This window comes from Macrotis lagotis, chromosome 6, assembly GCF_037893015.1.
Source record: "Macrotis lagotis isolate mMagLag1 chromosome 6, bilby.v1.9.chrom.fasta, whole genome shotgun sequence".
Classification (NCBI taxonomy): domain Eukaryota; kingdom Metazoa; phylum Chordata; class Mammalia; order Peramelemorphia; family Peramelidae; genus Macrotis; species Macrotis lagotis.
In genome coordinates this window covers 220127332-220149283 of record NC_133663.1, presented here as the reverse complement: position 1 = coordinate 220149283, position 21952 = coordinate 220127332, and the positions used below count along the sequence as shown (strand labels likewise).

Genomic DNA, 21952 nt, shown 5'->3' with positions numbered 1-21952 from the left:
TTAGTTTTTGCAAGGCAGTGGAGTTAAGTGGCTTGCCCAAGACCACAGAGCTAGGTAATTACTAAGTGTCTGAGGTTGGATTTGAACTCAGGTACTCCTGACTCCAGGGCCTGTGCTCTATCCATTATGCCACCTAGCCACCCCTGGTCACTTGATTGTAATGGGTTTTAGACAACTTCAAAATTTCCACAAAGAATCAGACCAGGACTTTGTAGAAAAGACCAAAGAACAACCTAGGACAATCCTAGAGTTTGCTTAGTCTATAAAATAACAATCATTCAATCGAGTATTGATAAAATGATTAGCACATACCACTTGTCTTGGAATGAGACTTGAGAGAAGCATAAGGTCAAATAACAACGGATTTGATTCAAGTATATTCCTTCTTAGTGAGGAGTTTTGTTTTGGGGTTTTTTTTTTAGGATTTTGCAAGGCAAGTGGGGTTAAGTGGCTTGCCCAAGGCCACACAGCTAGGTAATTATCAAGTGTCTGAACCTGGATTTGAACCCAGGTACTCCTGACTCCAGGGCCGGTGCTCTATCCACTGTGCCACTTAGCTGCCCCCCTTAGTGAGGAGTTTCTAACATACTTGGTGTTTTGTAATAGAAACAATGTATTCTTTCAAGCATTTCCCCCCTACAAATGCATCCCAGGGAAAACCAACAAACAATTATTAAGAAAATGCTTTGATTTTTAAAGCCTCACATTCAATTGTGGTACTCACTAAATCAACAATTCTGCAGAAGTCATTGCTTAATTTGTTTTTAAAATTACACATTAAATTCATAAGCAAGGGTGGCAAGGTGGCACAGTGGATAGAGCACCGGCCCTGGAGTCAGGAGTACCTGGGTTCAAATCCAGGTTCAGACACTTGATAATTACCTAGCTGTGTGGCCTTGGGCAAGCCACTTAATCCCATTTGCCTTGCAAAAAAACTTTAAAAAATTCATAAGCATATGTGGTAGTATAGAGATCTAGAAGACTTAAGTTCTTTATCTGGCTAGGTCAAACTTCACCTCTGAATCATATTTGCCTCTGTGATTCTAGTCAAATCACTAATATCACCATATGCCAAATACTACTTTAAATCTCAAGACAATTAGAGATTTCAGTGATAGAGAGGTTTTCTTAATTAGAAATTCCTTATTCTGATTTTAAAAAACCCACATCTGCCATTGTTTCATTTTCCTCCCCCATAAGTTATTGATATAAATGAAAATTGATTTAATCTTCAAGATTATTAAATAAAAGTGTTTTTTCCCTCTAAGATTTAAAAAAAAACCTACCATGCTCACATTCTGGGTAATATTGCTTTCTTCATGGTCTTCCAATATTACTTCACCCCTATAGAACACTAAAAAAAAAAACCCAAATACCCCTTGAAATTTGTGTTCTCATAGTGAAGGCTGAGATTGCATTTAAAATTGTAAGATATAAAAATGTTTACATTTTATGTTTTTTTTTAAAAGAAATTCTCATTTATTTAGTGAGTCAACATTTATTTATTAAACACATAGTATCTGCCAGGTGAGACTCTGCTGCATTCTGGGGATATAAAGGAAGGCAAACAAACAAGTAAAAATACAGTCCATGCTCTCAAATGATTTATGTTTAATGTAGTAATACTATTTAACATATTATTCTATTGACAGGATACTCAAGCAATTAAATAATCAATGAGGACTTAGTATTTGTCAATTACTCTGTGAGGTACAAATGTAAGAAAGTGCCCTAAGGAACCTAGATTCTCCCGCTCTGTTTCCAATAAATATTGTATTATTGTTTTAGAAGAGTAACAAGCTTATCAAACATGCAAAACCTGTGTCCATTTGTCAAAGGCCACCATGTTACTTCTCCTGTCCCAAATTGTGCCATGGAGTGGTGCCACAGTATAAGAGATCTATATGTACATACTTTATATTCAGTACTTGTCTTATCCTTCCCCACAACAACCCTCCCTTCAGGTGACAAATAATTCCCAATATCCTCTGTTCAATTCATTTTCATTCCAGTCAATTGATCAACTACAAGAGATATCCTCATCATCCCCACCTTGGCTTTGGAACAGCTAACAATGCCCACACACTAACCCCTAATACTTGATTCAATTCTAATGGTATCACATTGCATTTTCCTCCATTAATGCTCTCAAAGTGATCAATTTCTTTGTTTAACATACAGTAGTTTATCAGGCATGCATTTATTAAGCAATTGTGCACAATTTCTTTCAAAACTTTATTGGAGAGGCAGCTAAGTGGCGAAGTGGATAGTGCATCGGCCCTAGAGTCAGGAGGACCTGAGTTCAAATCCAGCCTCAGATACCTAAGAATTAGCTGTGTGACCTTGGGCAAGTCACTTAACCCCATTGACTTAAATAAATAAAAATTTAAAATTTTATTGGAAATCAGAGAATAGACCTTAAATAAGGGCTTAACTTGGGATCATGAATTTAATTGGGGGGAAAAATTACCTTTTTTAAACTAAATTAAATTAGATTTAATTTTTCCTTCAATTAATGAATTTAAAAAAAAAACCCCACAATATTATTTTGAGAAGGGTTCCAAGGATTTCACCTAGACTGACAAAGGAAGACATAAAAAAGGTTATGAATTATTAAGTATGGTATTTCACGCAAACTAAGCTTGTGGAGAGCTGAGACTTTTTGTCATTTATTTTACCATAGGCAACTTCATTGTCATGCCTTTCATGTGACATTCTCACATCTGTACCTTACATAATATTTAGCAAATACTATATTTAATAATGCTTGATGACTACTTTACTGAACAGTTGTCTGGAGAGCAGCTAAGTTGCATAATGGATGATGATGATGTTTGCCCTTCCTTCTCAAAGAAGACCATAACATCAAGGAGATGATGCCATGACAAGCCAGTGGATTGGATCTGAGTGAAGTGGATGCTAGACTAAGTCATCTGCCTCCCTTTCTCCTCTGGAGTCATCTGGATCCAGGGGTCAAATATGAATCAGGATGACTGGAGATATAGCCCTGGTCATGACTTATCAAAGATCCCACAGCTAGTAAATATCAAGTGTCTGAGGTCAAATTTTAACCCAGGTCCTCGTGACTCCATGATTGATATTCTATCCACTACACCATGTAGTTGCCCCTGGCCTAGTGGACAGAATTCTAGAACTGGAGTCAGGAAGACTCATTTTCACAAGTTCAATCTGGCATAAGACATTTATTAGCTTGTTACTCTGGACAGGATACTTAATTCTGTTTGCTTCAGTTTACTCTTCTATATAATGAGAAGTAAATGGCAAACCACTCCAGGGTATCTACCAAGAAAAGCCTAAATAGAGTCACAAAGAGTCAGATACGCCTGAAAAACAAGTCTGCTGGTAGAGGAATATGCTATTCTGTACTTTATATTATATTATATACACATAATAACTATAAATTCTCTCTCTCTCTCTATACATATATATACATATATATGTGTATATATATATGTATATATATATATATATACATATATATATATATATATATATATATATATATATATATATATATTTGCCAAATAATTTAGAATATATTCTGATAGAATGTAAACTCCATGAGGGCAAGGACTTTTTTTATTTTTGCTTTTGAAACCTTAGAACAGAGAACATTGTCTGGGACATAGTTTTCCATTAAATATTTGTTAATTGACAACCTCTCAGTGGCCCAGGTGACTCCTTATAATAATAATTTGAATTAGTGAATGCTATTTCTACACCAATAAAATCATAGGTCTGTTGTGGACCTCCCTCCCCCAAAAATTCAAAAAGGGTGAAGAAAATGTGGGTGTTTGGGTTCCACAAGAATGTGAAGGGAGGATTGTCAGTTTACATTATAAAGACTAGAGTCTCCTTACATTGTGGCCTCAATCTGATAAAAAACTAATGAGATTGCCCCACCTGTTTTTTAATTCAGCCTAGTGTTCTGGACCTTCTCCTTTGCACATGCTCAAGGAGATCTAGATGTCCTTGCTCATTAGTATAATGAGCAGGGCAGACCAAATGTATGGAAGCCAATGAATCATTTAGATTATGACTCCAAGCCTATGGTTAGCATGGGGGGGGGGGGACAGGAACAAAGCCTTTCTTTCTTTTTTTTTTAGGTTTTTGCAAGGTAAATGGAGTTAATTGGCTTGCCCAAGGCCACACAGCTAGGCAATTATTAAGTGTCTGAGACGGAATATGAACCCAGGTACTTCTGACTCCAGGGCAGGTGCTTTATCCACTGTGCCACCTAGCCACCCCCAAAGCCTTTCAAAGTGCATAAAAAAACTTGTATTTTGGTATTTCCCTGTTCTCTCCCACCATGAGAGAGGTGTGCTATTTTGTCAAGATATCTTAATAAAAATCATTTTAATCACTCTGGACTATTCACTAGCCATTTATAATAATATACAGATGTATAGACTTGGGATTCCTTGAGAACAAGAACATTTTTTTCAATCTGTCTGCCTTTGTTAATGTTGCTATCATATCTATTAGCTGGGGCATCTAGGTGGCTCACAGATAAAGTATTGGTCCTAGATTCAGGAAGACCTGAATCTAAACCCTGTGCAAGTCATTTACCCTCTGGTTGCAATGTTTGCTGGCAAGCCAAATAAAGATAAAGTTACTGCTCTCTAGGAGCTCACTTTCTAATGGAGTAGACAAATAGGTACAAACAAGCTAAACACAGAATAACTTAGAAATAATTAACAGGAGATAAGAGGGATTGAGAAAGACTCCCTATAGAAGATGATGACAGTGTTTGTCCTTTTCTCTTGAAGAAGATCATGACATCAGGAAGGTGATATTTCATTGAATATAGTACATTTTTTTTCTATATTTTCCCAAATCTTTAACATCATATATTGTCCATACCTGCCCTCTGAAAATGCAAATAACTATAATCCCCTATGGTTTCCCCCATCCTCCTTATTTCATTACCTTTTTTAAAGTGAATGAACACATAAATGCACATGGGAACTGCACAATACTTTTTAAGTGTGAAAAAAATGAAGAAATCAATCAAATAAAATTTAAACTCAGGTCCTCCTCACTCTGTCCAGTGCCCCATCAAGCTTTCCCATTTAATAAATATTTATTGCCTGAATGATTGACTACTAATAAGAAATCAGACAGGGTGTCAGGAAAACCTGAGTTCAGATCTTTTCTGGGACACATGCTAGCCTTTTGAACAAAAGCAAATAATTTAGAATCTATGCTGATAGAATGTAAACTCCATGAGGATAGGGACTTTTTTATTTTTGCTTTTGAATCCTTAGAACAGAGAACATTACCCGGGGCATAGTTTAACTTTAAATATTTGTTAACTGACAAACTCTAAGTGGCCCAGGTGACTCATTATAATAATAAATTAGAGGACTTCTGGCTAAGATGGCTGAGAGAAGAGAGGCACAGTTCTAAAGTCTCCGGATCTATTCCCCATCTATCACATGAAATAAACCTCTTAAAAGAAATCCGACCCACAAAACCCAGAAAGAAAAGCCAGGAGAAAGAACATCTACCTCAGGATTTGTCTCAGACAGCAGCACTGGAAGAATTCGGGTGGGTAAATCTGGGCTCAGAGGGAGGATCAGGCCCGGATCAGCCAGATTAACAGTTGAATTGGAACAGGGAGTCTGAGGGCCGGAGAGCCGGACCTTGCTGGATCAACTGTGGGGCTAGAAGGCAGGGCCTTGAGTCAACTAGGGAGTAAAGGCACTGGTGTTGGTGTTGTCCCCCCAAAGATTGTGGACAGGGCTGGGGGGGAGAGTTCCAGAGCAGAAGAGCTGCAGACACCATCCCTGGGCTCCTTTGGTCAGAGGAACTCTGAGTCCCATTACAGCTCAGACCTCCTCCCAAACAAAGGCAAACTATTTCTGCCTCAGGCCCAGGTGTGTGAGCAGATGAACCAGCCCAACTAAGGAATGACCTCAGGCCAGGGTAAAGAGCAACATTGATTGAAAGCAAAAGAATTCAATTGCCCCAACTTCTCCCTTCAAGCAAAGGGAGAAGGCATCAATCAAGGTCACAGACATTCCAGGGAAAGCAACCAGCACCTCCTGCTGGCCAGCCAGAAAAACTGCACTCAGTGAGTAAAGCCTTTGAACCAGCCCCTCCCCAATTCAAGGTCTTAGCAAAATGAAGAAGGGTCAGTGAAAAGGAGGATCCATAGAAAAATTCTTTGAAGGGAAAGACCCTAACTCAGAGAGACCTGGCACCTCTGAGGAGAATATGATCTGATCTTCAGCACAGAAAGACTTCTTTGAAGACATAAGGAAAGAGCTAAAAAATTTGGGAGAGACAATTAATACCTTGCAACAAGAAAACAAAACCTTAGAAAGTACAATTGGACAATTACAAAATGAGAATAAATCTCTCACATCATCAATTGGACAAATACAAAATGAGAATAATTCTCTCAGATCCTCAATTGGGCAAATGCAAAAAGAAATTAATTCTCTCAAAACCTCAATTGGTCAAATGGAAAGCTCTTTCAAAAATAGAATTGACCAATTGGAAAAGGAGTTACAAAAGGTTAATGAAGAAAACCCCTACCCTGAAAAAAAAGAAAAGAATGGAGTCTACAGAAACTAATGACTCTAGGCAACAGCAGGAGTCAGGTAACCAAAATCAAAAAGCAGAAAAAATAGAAGAAAATGTAAAATACCTCATCAACAAAACTACTGACCTCGAGAATAGATCGAGCAGGGGCAACCTGAAAATTATAGGACTTCCTGAAAACATTGAAGAGAAAAAAAAGCCTGGACTTAATATTACAGGATCTAGTGATGGAAAACTGCCCTGATATCATGGAATTGGAGGGCAAAGTAGTTATTGAAAGAGTACATCGATCCCCACCAGAAAAAATCCTAAAATGAAAACACCAAGGAATGTTGTGGCCAAACTGCAGAACTATCATATAAAAGAGAAAATCCTGCAAGCAGCCAGAAAAAAACAATTTAAATATCAAGGAGCCACAGTAAGAATCATGCAGGACCTACTGCATCAATATTAAGGGAACAAAGGGCCTGGAACAAGATATTTTGAAGAGCAAGGTAGCTTGAAATGCAGCCAAGAGTCTACTTTCCCACAAACCTGAGCCTTCACTGCCAGGGAAAAAGATGGACATTTAACAAAATGGAAGAATTCCAAAAATTTCAGATATAAAGACCAGAGCTAAACAGAAAATTTGGACATCAAACAGGAGGTTCAAGAAACTGAAAAGGTAAAAAAAAGGAGGGACAGTAAAAGGAAAAAAATGCTATCAATTAAGTTGAAACTGGCTATATCACAGCATGGGGGGAAAAAGATTCTCAAAAATCTTGAGAACTGTAACTCTCATGAATATACCTAGCCAGAAATGATGGACATTCATGACCTATCCATTAGACTGCTATCATGGGAGGTAACTGGCTTTAACCCCACTTGGGAGAAAGACTCTAATAACTCTCAGGAATTTTGACTCTATTCGATAGAATATACAGAACTAGAAGCGACAGACACTCAGAATTGTCTATGACTTAGAATGATCTAAAAAAAAACACTACTTCCTTAAAAAGGGGGACAGGAAAGAGACTGGAGGAGGGAGGGGATTGAATGGGGTAAATGTCATTACACTAAGAGGTACAAAAAAACCTATGGTAATAGAGGGAAAGAAGGGAGCAGATGAAAAACACCTGAATCTTCTCCTCAGACTTGGCTTAAAGTCAACCTACACATATTCAGTTAACTTATAATACCTCTAACCTTTCAAGTATTAAAAGGGGAAAAGGGAAGGGGGGGATGGAGAAAGGGAAGGGAAGTGGGGGAAAAAGGGGAAATAACAAAAGGAAGGGAAGTGAAAAGTGAAAAAGGGAAAGGAGAAAGAAAGGGGAGGGGGTGATATAGGAGGGCAAACACACTGAAGGGGGTGGTATTCAGAAACAAAATACTGGGGAATATGGATAAGGGGAGGAAAGGGAGAAAATACAAACAGGAGGAAGACAGCATGGAAGGCAATAAAGAATTAGTAATAATAACCTTGAATGTGAATGGGATGAACTCTCCCTTAAAATGTAAGCAAATAGTAGAGTGGATTAAAAACCAGAATCCTACAATATGCTGCTTACAAGAAACTCATTTGAAGCAGAGAGATACATATAGAGTAAAGATAAAAGGTTGGAGCAAAATATAATTTGCTTCAGCTGAAGTAAAAAAAGCAGGGGTAGCAATCCTTATCTCAGACAAAGCAGCAGCAAAAATAGATAATGTTAAAAGAGATAATGAAGGAAACTTTATCCTCCTAAAAGGTAGCATAGACAATAAAGTCATTTCAATACAGAATATATATGCACCAAGTGGGACAGCACCCAAATTCTTAGAGAAGAAGCTGAAAGAACAACAGGAAGCCATAGACTGCAAAACTCTACTAGTGGGAGACCTCAACCTCCCACTATCAGATCTAGATAAATCAAATCATAAACAAGAAAGAAGTTAAGGAGGTAAATAGATTGATAGAAAAATTAGATATGGTAGACTTATGGAGGAAACTGAACAGGGATAGAAAGGAATAAGCTGTTTTCTCTCCAATACATGGATCTTATACAAAAATTGACCATGTACTAGGACATAAAAACCTGATGATCCACTACAGAAAGGCAAAAATAGTGAATCCATCTTTCTCAGATCACAATGCAAAAAATTTCATATGCAATACTGGGCCAAGGAGATATAGACCCAGAACAAATTGGAAACTGAATAACCTCATTTTAAAAAAGAGTGGACCAAAAAACAAATTGTAGAAAGAATTAACCATTTTATCCTAGATAATGATAATAATGAAACAACATACCAAAACCTATGGGATTCATTCAAAGCGAATCTCAGGGGATATATTATAGTTCTAAATACTTACATGAATAAATTGGAGAAAGAGGAAATAAATGAACTTAACATGCAACTAAAAAAGTTAGAGAAAGAACAAATCAAAAATCCCCATTTAAATATCAAATTAGAAATTCTTAAAATTAAAGGAGAAATTAATAAAAGCAAAAGCAAAAAATCTATTGAATTAATAATTAAAACCAAAAGTTGGTATTATGAAAAAACCAATAAAATTGATAAACCTCTAGAAAATTATAGACCTAGTTCCCTGATGAATATAGATGCAAAAATCTTAAATAAAATCTTAGCAAAATGATTACAAGTTATTGGCAGGATAATACATCATGATCAAATAGGATTTATACCAGGAATGCAGGGGTGGCTCAATATTAGGAGAACTGTTAGTATACTCAATTATATCACCAACAAATCTATCAGAAATCATATGATTATATCAATAGATGCTGAATAAGCTTTTGACAAAATACAGTATCCATTCTTATTAAAAACACTAGAGAGTGTAAGAATAAATGGATTGTTCCTTAAAATAATTAGCAGTATCTATCTGAAACCATCAACAAGCATTATATTCAATGGGGAGAGGCTAGAGGCATTCTCAATATGATCAGGGGTGAAACAAGGGTGCCCATTATCACCACTACTATTCAATATTTTATTAGAAATGTTAGTGTCATCAATTAGAGGAGAAAAAGAAATTGAAGAAATTAGAATTGGGAAGAAAGAGACAAAACTCTCACTCTTTGCAGATGACATGATGGTCTACCTAGAGAATCCCAAGAAATCATCCAAAAAACTACTGGAAACAATTACTAATTTTAGCAAAGTTACAGGTTATAAAATAAACCCTCATAAATCCTCAACTTTTCTATATATGTCTAGCAACATACAGCAAGAAGAGCTAGAAGGGAGAAATCCCATTCAAAGTAACTTCAGACAATATAAAAGATTTGGGAGTCTATTTGCCAAGACAGACTCAGAATCTTTTTTAAAACAATTATAAAAAACTTCTCATACAAATTCAATCAGATTTAAAAAAAACTTGGCAAATATCAACTACTCATGGATAGGTAGAGATAATATAATAAAAATGACAATTCTACCAAAACTAAACTATCTGTTTAGTGCCCTACCAATCAAAATTCCAAAAAATTACTTTAATGAGCTAGAAAAAAATTGTAAGTAAATTCATATGGAGAAATAAAAAGTCTAGAATTGCCAGGAGCTTAATGGAAAAAAGTGCAAAAGAAGGTGGCTTAGCCCTACCTGATCTAAAATTATATTATAAAGCATCAGTCATCAAAACTGTTTGGTATTGGCTAAGAAACAGAGTGGTGGACCAGTGGAATAGACTAGGTGTAAAAGCAGGAGATGATTATAGTAATCTGCTGTTCGATAAACCCAAAGAGTCCAGCCATTGGGATAAAAACTCTCTCTTTGATAAAAACTGCTGGGATAATTGGAAGTCAGTATGGAAGAAACTTAGATTAGACCAACACTTACCCTTTACCAAGATAAGATCCAAATGGTTACAGGACTTAGACATAAAAAAAAAAAACAATGCTATAAGCAAATTAGAAGATAAAGGACTAGTTTACCTGTCAGATCTATGGAAAGGGGAGCAGTTATATGACTAAGGAAGGGTTGGAGAACATCACTAAAAACCAATTAGATTATTTTGATTATATTAAATTAAAAACTTGCACAGATTAAAACCACTGTAACCAAGATCAAAAGAAATGTAGTAAATTGGGAAACAATCTTTACAACTAATGATTGTGACAAAGGACTAGTTTCTAAAATACACAGAGAACTGAGTCATGTTTTTAACACAAAAAGCCATTCCCCAATTGACAAATGGTCAAAGGATATGCAAAGGCAATTTACAGATGAGGAGATCAAAGCAATTCATAGCCATATGAAAAAATGCTCGAAATCATTAATTATTAGAGAAATGCAAATTAAAGCTTCTCTGAGGTACCACCTCACACCTCTCAGATTGACCAATATGACCAGGAAGGATAATGATCATTGTTGGAAGGGTTGTGGGGAAATCTGGGACACTATTACACTGTTGGTGGAACTGTGAACTCATCCAACCCTTCTGGAGAGCTATTTGTAATTATGCCCAAAGGGCAACCAAAATGTGCATACCCTTTGACCCAGCAATACCACTACTGGGTCTATATCCTGAAGAGAAGAAGAAAAAGGGTGAAAATATTACTTGTACAAAATTATTTATAGCCAGCCCTGTTTGTGGTGGCAAAGAATTGAAAATCCAGTAAATGTCCTTCAATTGGGGAATGGCTTAGCAAACTGTGGTATATGTATGTCATGGAATACTATTGTTCTATTAGAAACCAGGAGGGACGAGATTTCAGGGAAGCCTGGAGGGATTTGCTTGAACTGATGCTGAGTGAGATGAGCAGATCCAGAAAAAAGACTGTATACCCTAACAGCAACATGGGAGTGATGTTAAACCTTGAAGGACTCGCTCATTCCGTCAGCGCAACAATCAGGAGAAATTTTGGGCTGTCTGCAAAGGAGAGTGCCATCTGTATCCACTTAAGGAGCTGTGGAATTTAAACAAAGTTCAAGGACTATTCCTTTTAATTTAGGAAAAAAAACAGATATCTTATTGTCTGATCTTGTTACCTCTTAGAATTCTTGTCTCTTCTCTATGGATATAATTTCTGTCTCATCACACCCAATTTGGATCAAGGTACAACATGGAAACAAAGTAAAGACTGACAGATTGCTTTCCGTGGGGGGTGGGGGGAGGGAAGTAAGATTGGGGGGGAAATTGCAAAACTCAAATAATATCTTTAATAAATTTTAATAAAAAAATAAATTAGAGACCAACTGCCAATTTGAATCGGTGAATACTATTTCTACACCGATAAAATCATACGTCTGTTTTGGACCACCCCCCAAAAAACAAGAAAGGGTACTTTATTTTCTTTAAGAAATAAAACAACCAATATTTCCTTGCCAGTTTCTACCAGGAATATGGTGCCCAGAACACAGCAAAAACTAGTAAAATTCATTTGTTTACTGTAATATTTGGATCTGAAAGTAAGTTGTTTACATGAAACTGCCTTTCTCCTTAACCAAAGTTGATCTTATATTACTTAAATCCTTGATTCTGAGCATAAGGGATAAAGACCAGAAAACACTTCCAGACTGACCCCATTTCTATTACTGAAATCCTAACTTCTTAATAATATAAACTCTTTTTCTCTTTCCTGGGATCTCTCCCTCCAATTCATTGCTGAAACACTTTTTTTGGGAGGGGTCATCTTTTTTGTGCCTGTCCTAGTATTTTAATGAGGAAATCCAGCCCTGGTGCCAAGATGCTTGTGAGGAAGGTGGTTGTTCTTTTCCTTCAGGGCCTCAGCAGAAAAAGAAAACATTCAGATTTCAAGAATGGCATGCTCTCATAAGATTTCCACCTCAGTTTTAAAAATAGTGGACAATTTGAACTGGGAAGGGAAAATACATTATTGGCATTAGACATCAAATGAGCCTGGCAGAGTTCCGACTTCAAACTCCTAACAAAATGAGTTGATTTATGCTTAGTAGAAGATAACTTTTTTATTACCATGTTATATATTATTTATTGATTTATTTTACACAATGACTTGAAAGGGACTTTTAAACATAGGGTGCAGATTTGATAGAAAATATACTCATGCAATAATGGAACAAATTGGTGATGTTTTTAATTAACTCTGGGATATCATTACATATTTAGAGCCAGAAAGAATCTTAGATGTCATCTAGAGCAGCCAAGGGGTGTGGACCAATGACTCCTCCCTTTCAGAAAATCTGGTAAATGAAATTCTTTTATAATAATATGAAGTCATTTTAATTTCTAATATGAAAATTAGATAGATACAATTTATATATACAAAAACTCTTTGGAGAGCCCTTGATAATTTTTACAGGTTTTAAGAGATCAAACAATTTGAGGAGCACTGATTCTAGTCTAACACCCTAAACTTAAAATTTACAGTCAAGTTTACAGAGGTCCAGTAAAAAACTGGATCACATAGATCCTAAGTAGTTGAATAAGGATTTGAACCTGGGGTGTTGGACTCTTTTTTGCAATCTACAAAACTAGTTTTCTGAACACATTTAAATATGATAAGTATATTTTATTTATTTGATAAAACAGGAATATAGTAAAATTCACTAGTGTATCTAAAATTTACTTATTTTTTATTAATAATAGCCATAAGGGCCAGTGTAACATCTTGAATCAAAGAGATAAAACCATCATCAATAGGGAAAAAAGAAAACTTACCTGAATTAAATTATTATTTACAATAAAGAGAAATGTCTTTTAGAGAAAAGCTAAGAAAGGTGTTCTACTCACCTGATTCACTACAGACAGAAGACAAATTGCAGATATTACTTTGTGATTTTACTCCTGCAAAGAAACAGTAGTGCATATGACCTCATGGTATCAAGAGTAATGGCATGAATAGCCACCCTGTGTTTATAGATTCAATTAGTTGATGAGTGGGTAGTCCTAGGACACTAGCAAAGTAAAACCAAGCAAAGCCAAGTGAGAAGTTTAATAAGAGATAGATCATATAATTTCCTAGTTTATGACCAGAGGAATTTGTTTCTTTAGTACTTCCCAGTTTTTATCTTATTTTTCACTAAGCACAAAATAACAAAAACCCAGAAGAAAAAAATACCTAAAACCTTTCCTCTCCTAAATATACTTGTTTATATGTATGATTCCATGAACTTGTAATAAAATTCTACAAAATAAATATGACTAAACATAAAATATATACATTATAATAACAGTGTATATATATATATCAATATATTAATATACATTTTTCTTAGGTTGAATATATGTATGTATGTATGTATATATGTATATATACAAGTATCCCAAAATTCTTAAAAATACAGTCTTAGCTTAAATATGTATATATCTATCAATGTCTCTAGTGTATATATGTATGTCATATGTATGTCATATTTACTATCTATTCACTTATGGCTAATGGTGATGAATTCTCTGAAGTAAATCTTTTTCTTCATTTTAAAACACAATTCACTATGTAATCTTACAATAAGCTTTTATTAAATACTATCTTCCTCCAGATAAAGAACTGATGTAGTCTTTCATTTTTTTTAGGTTTTTGCAAGGCAAAAGTTAAGTGGGTTAAGTGGCTTTCCCAAGGCCACACAGCTAGGTGATTATTGTGTCTGAGACCAGATTTGAACCCAGGTACTCCTGACTCCAGTGCTTAATCCACTGAGCCACCTAGCCGCCCCTCATTTTGTTTTTGTCCATGTTATCTTTCACAAAATGATCAGTATGGCTTCACATGATTGTATATGCATCATATACATATATATATATATATATATATATATATATATATATATATATATATACATATATATCAAATTGATTGCCATTTCAGGGAGTAGGGTGGGGATGGTGAGGAAGGTAAAAATTAGAACTTGAAACAATAAAAAAGCAGTAAAAAAAGAATGTTAAACCTTGTTTTTACATATAATGGGGGGGAATTTTTTTTTCAAAAAGCAGCTCTTCTAGATTAAGAATATCTTCATTGTCTAACTTGCCAGTACAATAGCCCTAAGGAAAAACAAATACTTATAGCATTTACTCTTCTCCAAGTATATTCAGAGTGAATCCTTTGGTATTATTTCTCTAATCATAATATTGCAAGTTGCTTGAGAGAAGTTTATGTAGTTGATCCTCACCATTGTCTACAATTACCTAATAGGCATAAATATCTGTTCATTAACCATAGATTTCATAATCAAATTATTGCAATAAATATAAAGAAAATTTCAACTTATATGCTATTTTACTTTTTAAAAGTCTTTACATTGATATTAAATCATACCTGATATATTGAAGGTTTTAAATACAATGATTTTAGCTTTTTCTGCAAAGAAGCAATGCTTAAAATTAGAGAATTGCTGATTTTTTTAAAAAAAAATCTGTTATGAAAAATTCTTTTTTAGTGTAATTTTCAAAAAAGTGCCACAAACATTGCTGCTACCCTAAAAGGTAACAGAAGCAAAAATGAAATAAGTTATTTTAGGAACCCCAAAATAAATTATAGTTATATCATTTTCAGAAGGATATTTAAAAATGTTTGTGATTTGCATTTGGATGAAGTAGCAATTGATCTTGAACTTGCCTAATGAAATCTCAATGTTTTCATTTATCAAAGTTTTGTGAGTTAAAAAAATATATTTTTTACTTTACCTGGCTCATTGCCATAATTTAGCCTTATTATTATAAAGCTTGGAAACTAAAGGATGAGCTGGTTCCAGCCCTAGAGGTGGTGAAGGTCAGCATAACAGATGAACAAAAACTTGAGTGATATGAAACTTTAAAGGAATAGCCTTGATTAATGGGCATTCATGTAATTGTCATTGACATAGAAGAGCATTCTGCTATCAGTCTTTTGTGGGGAAAAACTGCTTTGCTAAATTCCCTTATGAGGTAAGTCAGCATTATCCCCATTTTATGAGTTGTAGAGAAACTAGAAACAGCCAACAAGAGTCACAAAGTAAACCAAGAGAGCTATGCTTGCCTAAGTCTCTGGAGAAGCATCCTTCCCTATCCCATACTTCTCCCCTCCCCTAAAAATACTCTCAGATTAGTTTTGGTTGGTTTTTTGGTACCGTGAGTTACTTTCACTCAGGTCCTGCATGCATTTAGAAAAGAGTAAATAGTCATCTATAGGAGAATGTACAGGAGAATTCTGCTGGCTACTGGAATATCAGCATAGCATGGCTGAAGAAAATTTTCCATTAGTTGCCCTTTGGGGGTAAAGGCTCCATAGACCAGTACTATCAGTCCTTCTGAGGCAGCAAAGGGCCTGAGAGTAGCTGACCATACAAACATTCCACTTCTTGTCTTCAACTCTGAAAAAAGACCTACCCACCTGTTACCCAAAATAAAATAACCAGCTCTCTAGGGACAGATGGAATCCATGACTAAAGACACCAGAAAAGAAATAAAGGAAGTGATTCAGATGCATTCAGTGTAGGGATAGACAACTGGGAAACCCAAGGCTTGATTTTGCTTAAGAACTAAGCCAGGCAAAACCATTTGGCTCAAATCCTTGGTTCAAGGGTTTATCCTAGGAAAATTCTTAAGGATAACTCGGATAGAATTAAGTGATTACATTTTTTTCAGTATTTTAGAAATTTCATTCTTTCATGTTATCTGTGAAATTTTCTCTACATTATGATTTTGAGGGCTTAGGGTGGTGACATTTCTGCTTGAATTTAGTAAAGACTGGTGTATAGAGACTGGAACTAAGATAAATCATCATGTTTAGATTAATACTCTTTTTTGCCAAATCCAACACATACTTCTGTGCGTGGTTCCATCAAAACTGCTGTGACCTTTGCTAAACTAGCAACGTAAGGTTGATATGACATTAAAAATTATATTAAAGTCATTATAGAAGGAGCAGAAGAGCACAATTGAAGACAGAAAGGAAACAGAGTGGTTAGGAGAATTTTTAAACTAAAGTCAAATTACTGAGTGATCAGGAAAGAAACATGCCATGAAAACTTTTAAATAATTGACATTACCTGCTCTGCTTAGAGTGGATAATACACTTGAGATACCATCTAAAATAAAATGATATAAATTGGCATAAATATATGATGCAAAAATTTTAAATATATTAATTCTTCAGTAACTTAAGTACTTTGATTTTAGGAAACAAAATTTTACAATGGTGTCTCATGAAATGACTAGTTGTGTGATCTTGGTTAAGATCCTTAAGTCCTTTATATCACTGCTTATTCATTTATAAAGTGAGGTGGTTGAAACAGGTCCATTGAGGTCCAATCCAACCCTCCATCTATGATATTATTTATGTTTATTTTTGGTGTTTTCTCTCCTGATTATGGTGGTATCATCATACCACCTCTGCTGAACCAGATTATCCTGCTACCTGCATTGTAGGATACAATTTCAATGGACTATAAAATATGTCACCTGGTAGCCAAATCTATGGCAACAAACTTTTCCAAACATGATTAAGTTGATAACTTGAGAAAGCCCATCTGTAGGGCTCTACTTAAAATGCCTAGAGCATGAGTGTCCAACCTTTTAGATCTTCTGGGCCATTTCACTCAGCAAAATCTTGTCAAGGTTCACATAAAGAATTTAATATTTATTTATAATTACAATGTAACTCATATTACCAATGAATCTAATAATAAATGCATAATAATAATAATAATAATAATGTTGCATGAATGAGCTATGAGGTCCATATGCAACCCATGCATGGGTCAAGGGTTGGACACACTTCTCCTAGAGCATTTTAAGCATTTAATGAATGCTTGTTAAATTGTCTAAAATTTAACTTTCTGCCAAAACTTGTGCTCCACTGATAATAGACTTTGAGAAGCTAGGGTTCATCTCCCTGCTTGGATGAAACATGAGAGTAGGACTTAAGTGGAGTGTAACATTTATAGGAACTATATATCAGTATGTCTAGGATCTGCAATTTGATCACTAAAGCATCACCCTTTACTTAGAAGGTAAGTTTTAAAACAATTGCCTCAGCCTCAAAGAGATTAAATAACTTGCCTATTGCTAATTGATCATTGTTAATTCACACATCAGTCCATTAGAGGAAGGTTCTGAGCACAGGTCTTCCTTGCTCAGGACCTAGTACAATTATTCCTTTCACATGATGGGGTTTAGGGGTGAGGTATCCCCACAATCTGAAAAATTCACCAAAATTTTTGACTCTCCTTTCTTACCAGAGAAGTCTGAATTATTATTGTCTTAAAAGATAAAATTTGTCGATATTATATAATATTATAAATATATTTTTGAGTTTCTAAACTTTTTCTTTGTGACATCTGCTGGCCTTCCTGTGTAACCCGTGGCCAACCTGTGATATATTGAAACCACAATGGGGAAAGTCATGTTGTAGATGGGATTGCACCTTCTGTTTATTTGTAGTCTGGTTCTAAAATAAGCTGTTGGGGAGGTAGTGTTATGGTGGATATAGTACCAGTCCTGGAATCAGGAAGACCTGAGTTCAAATTTGGCCTCAGATACTTGATAGTTACTAGCTGTGTGACTTTGGGCAACCCAGATTACCTCATATCTCCAGTTGTCCTGATTCATATTTGACCACTGAGCCCAGATGGCTCTGGAGGAGAAAGTGAGGCTGATGACTTAGTACAAGCACTCTCTTGTACAAAAAGCATAAAAAAAGAACAATGGAAATGATCAGTTACAGATCAGTATTGTTCTATGTAGGTAGGGAGACTATTGGTACCTGGATGAGATAGCACAGTTGTTGGGGTTATTCTCTCTTTGTGCTTTCATTTTGGTGACTGGGAATGGTCAAAGGTGTCTGAGTTGATTACAGATTAGGTCTGTGCTGCTTCTGATATACCAGGTATCAGAACTGGAGGACTAAATAATAAATGACTTTTTGGTCCAAATAGAGCTTAGAGCTTAGAGTTAGTTGTCTGACTGAGAATAGAAATAATAATAATTAGCATTGCTATAGTGCCTACTATGTAACAGACACTGTGCCAAGTGCTTTACAAATATTATCTCATTCAATTCTCACAGTAACCATGGGAGAATAGTGTTATAATTATCCCCATTTAATTGCATGCTTAACAAGTGTCTGAATTCAAATTTGAACTTGTCTTCTTGACTTCAGACCCAGTGTTCTGTACATAGCAGCATGCTATGGTGTGACAGCTATTGTAATGTCCCATTCCTGGACATAGGATGAAAAATGTACAGCCTGTGGTGCCTCAGTAATAAGGAAAATTTTAGAGCTTGAAGGCATCTTAGTACAAAGAAGGGAGATTTGGTTATCCCCATTAGTGAAGAAAGATCTAATGAGATATTAAAGGTGTTAACTAGGTGTTGATGACAGGTGATTATATTTTTGTGGAGTAGAAAGGGAATTTAGTTCTCTTTACATTAGTAACCCTCTAGTTCAAACCCTTTCATTTTAAATAGATAAAGGCCCTGAGGTCAGGTGAATGTAACTGATGCCCACAAGATTCTGATAATGGAAATTACTATATTTCTAATTTTATAATCTACCTCTTCTCCTGTGGTCTTGTTGTGATTTATCCTTGCTGTTTCTGTTTTCTTTTGCTTTTAGTTCCTTGCAACGTGTGGAAGCCATTTTAGGCAGAAGATCATTTTGGAGTCAAAAAAACAAAAATCAAAAGCCAAAATAAGATCTCTGCTAAAAAAAGTCACTGCCTGCCTACTTATCCCTTGTGTCTTTGTATAAGGATTGTGAAATTCAACTAACCCATTCATGTTCCATTGTTTAGAAGAGTTATAAATTGTAGGTATCTGATATAGCAACTGGAGAATCTCTCCAAATTGGGAGAGCTCTCCATTCATAGAAGAAACTGAGTAATTGTTAAACTCCTATGTGGCAGTTAATTTAGACAAAATGCATTCTTTCTTTTAATTTCATACCATTTCAGTCTATCTGCTGTCTTATTTTATTAGAGTGAGTCACATTCCTTCTAAATTTTTTAGTGTTTTTAGAGTTTCTTAAGTTCTCCAAGTGTATCCCTCCCAATTTTGTTTTCTATATCAAAAAAATCACAGGTTTGGATTTTTATATTAAAACATTTAGTGTAACTAACTTTATATAAACTTGATACTTGGTCTTAAAAGAATGGAAGTAAAAAATGCTCAATCAGAGATTGTGGCTTTAAATAATATACTCAGTTGATATTTAGGAAAAATTGATTCAGGTTTTGCCTGACCCAGGCATCAACTTACATACTACTCTACTGGAATTTTCTCAATGAAGCTCTCTGACAAGCAACATGGTAATGAAATCTTTTTTTCTAAAATTGAAAGTCACCAGAGTTTATCATTCTGGCTGCAGTTTTATGAAAGTGGAATGTATGTATCAAGTATCAAGACCCAAAAGAACAGATAATAGAGATCAAGGAGTTTCTTTTATATTTAGTGGCTGAGTCCACTAAACATATAATAACTATTGTCATATTAATGTGCAGACAACCCTTTCCCTGCATAATAATCACATATTTAAAATTATAACAGTCTGGTCTACTATTTCATACAGAGGATAAACATAAGCTGGTTCTGATGTCACAAAGTAGGGTTGCTTCTCAAAGATGGGAAATAAGATTGTTTAGCTTATTACACCACAAGCCACAGAGGAAAAGTATAATTATACAGAGGAATTGCAAACTTTTTATTTTAAAAAACACATTATCTTTTGTCTTACTATCATCTTAAAATTTATCTTTCCTCTCTTCCCTCCTGCAGAGCCATTCTTTTTTTTTACTAAAGACAGAGGGAGAGAAAATAGAAGAAAGACATACAGATAGACAGACAAAAATGCAGACAGATGAAAGAGACAGAGAGAGAGAGAGAGAGAGAGCAAATTAATCAAAGCATCAGCAGTCTGACAAAAAATATGCAGTATTCCACACCTACAGAATCTCCATTTCTGCAAAGAAGGGAGACATTTTCTCATCCATTCCTAAGATTCAAAGTTGGCCATTATAGTTACATAACTGTCAAGGGAAGATTTAATTTTTATGGAAAGTGAAGCCATCCATTTAAAAAAGCAGGACAGGCAGTACCAGCTTGCCTATACCCCTAGAGAACCAACCAGTACCATGCCTTTTTTGCTGATAAAACAAAGGACCCAATTTCCATTTCATACTATTAAAATATACAGTAAAAACCTTCCACATAAAAGACAAATTTGCAGATGTGATTATTTTTTTAGGTTTTTGCAATGCAAATGGGGTTAAGTGACTTGACCCCTTGGGCACAGCTAAGGTAATTATTAAGTGTTTGAGACCAGATTTGAACCCAGGTACTCCTGACTCCAGGGCCAGTGCTGTATCCACTACACCACCTGGCCACCCCTGCAGAGTTGATTTTGAAAACCTTGTGCCTCCAAACCCAGACTGAATCACAATAAAATCACTGGATGTGATTTGACCCATTTCAAAATATTTTTTCCACCCAAAACCTGCTGTCATTTTCTTGGAGAGTAGGCTAAACGTCCTGATCATAATGGGTGGATACGGCTCAGAATTTGTAGAAGGAAAATTTTAGGTTTGGGGTGATTTTATGTAATTATTCCAAATAGTCTTTTTACCCCCAAAATTTAAGAAACCTCAGGAAAATTAAAAAAAAATCTCTAACAGTCAAATCATTGTCCCTAACCTGATTTCCCCTTACCTTTGATAAGAACTATATATCATGATTCCCATCAGATTTTATTGGTTTGGAAGAGGTGCTTTTTCCCCTCCAGTCTTCCAGTGGAATGTTTCTACCTCCATCTGGTTCCTAGAGGATCTGATCTGATCTTTTTCTACCATGCTCCCTGATTGACCTTCATATTACTATAAATCTGTTGTCTCAGTGAGCAACTGAATAGAGTGTTGGGTCTAGAGTCAGGAAGACTTATCTTCCTGACTTCAAATTTGACCTTAGACACATGCTAACTGTATGACCTGGGGCAAGTCATCTAACTCTGCCTCAGTTTCTTCAAATGTAAAATAAGTTGGAGAAGGAAATTACAAGCTACTCCAGTATACCAAAGAGATCCGCCCCACCCCCCAAACTCAAAATCCCAACAGGTAACAGAGAGTTGAACATGACTGAAAAACAATAAAGTTATCCTGCTATGTGTTCTGTGCTCTATGTTTCCTTGAATTGCATGGTATCCCAAACTTTTCATAATCTGTATTGATACTGTAATAATAAGATGTTTTTATGGCATCTTGATGTTTGAGGTATATCTGCAGGACAAGTTTTTGATCCCTTTTAACATATTTGAATTAAAACTAAAATTGTATTTATTAAGCTTTCAGTATATGTAAGGCATTGCTAGGTTATAGGGAGACAAAAAATGAAAAATACCATTCTTGCCCTTCAAAACATAATCTAGTGGATGAATGCATCTTGAATATAAGTAACTATAGTAAGGTTTAAAATGTGATTATGTAATGTAAAGGACATGCCAAATAGAAT

At 35.4% G+C, this 21952-nt stretch overlaps 1 protein-coding gene across 10 annotated transcripts in view; it reads right to left on the bottom strand.

Annotated features, from left to right (window-relative positions):
* ADGRG2 (adhesion G protein-coupled receptor G2) overlaps positions 1–21952 on the bottom strand; it is a 163333-nt gene that overhangs the window by 52414 nt on the left and 88967 nt on the right. For 5 of the 10 annotated variants that reach the window (XM_074192322.1, XM_074192316.1, XM_074192313.1 and 2 more), the window contains 4 exons: positions 16504–16542; positions 14793–14834; positions 13268–13321; positions 1287–1354 (listed from right to left, as the gene is read on the bottom strand). In XM_074192322.1, the coding sequence (XP_074048423.1) occupies positions 1287–1354; positions 13268–13321; positions 14793–14834; positions 16504–16542 (203 nt within the window). The remainder of the gene's footprint in view (positions 1–1286; positions 1355–13267; positions 13322–14792; positions 14835–16503; positions 16543–21952) is intronic. The other 5 variants (XM_074192314.1, XM_074192318.1, XM_074192317.1 and 2 more) reach the window with 3 other exon arrangements.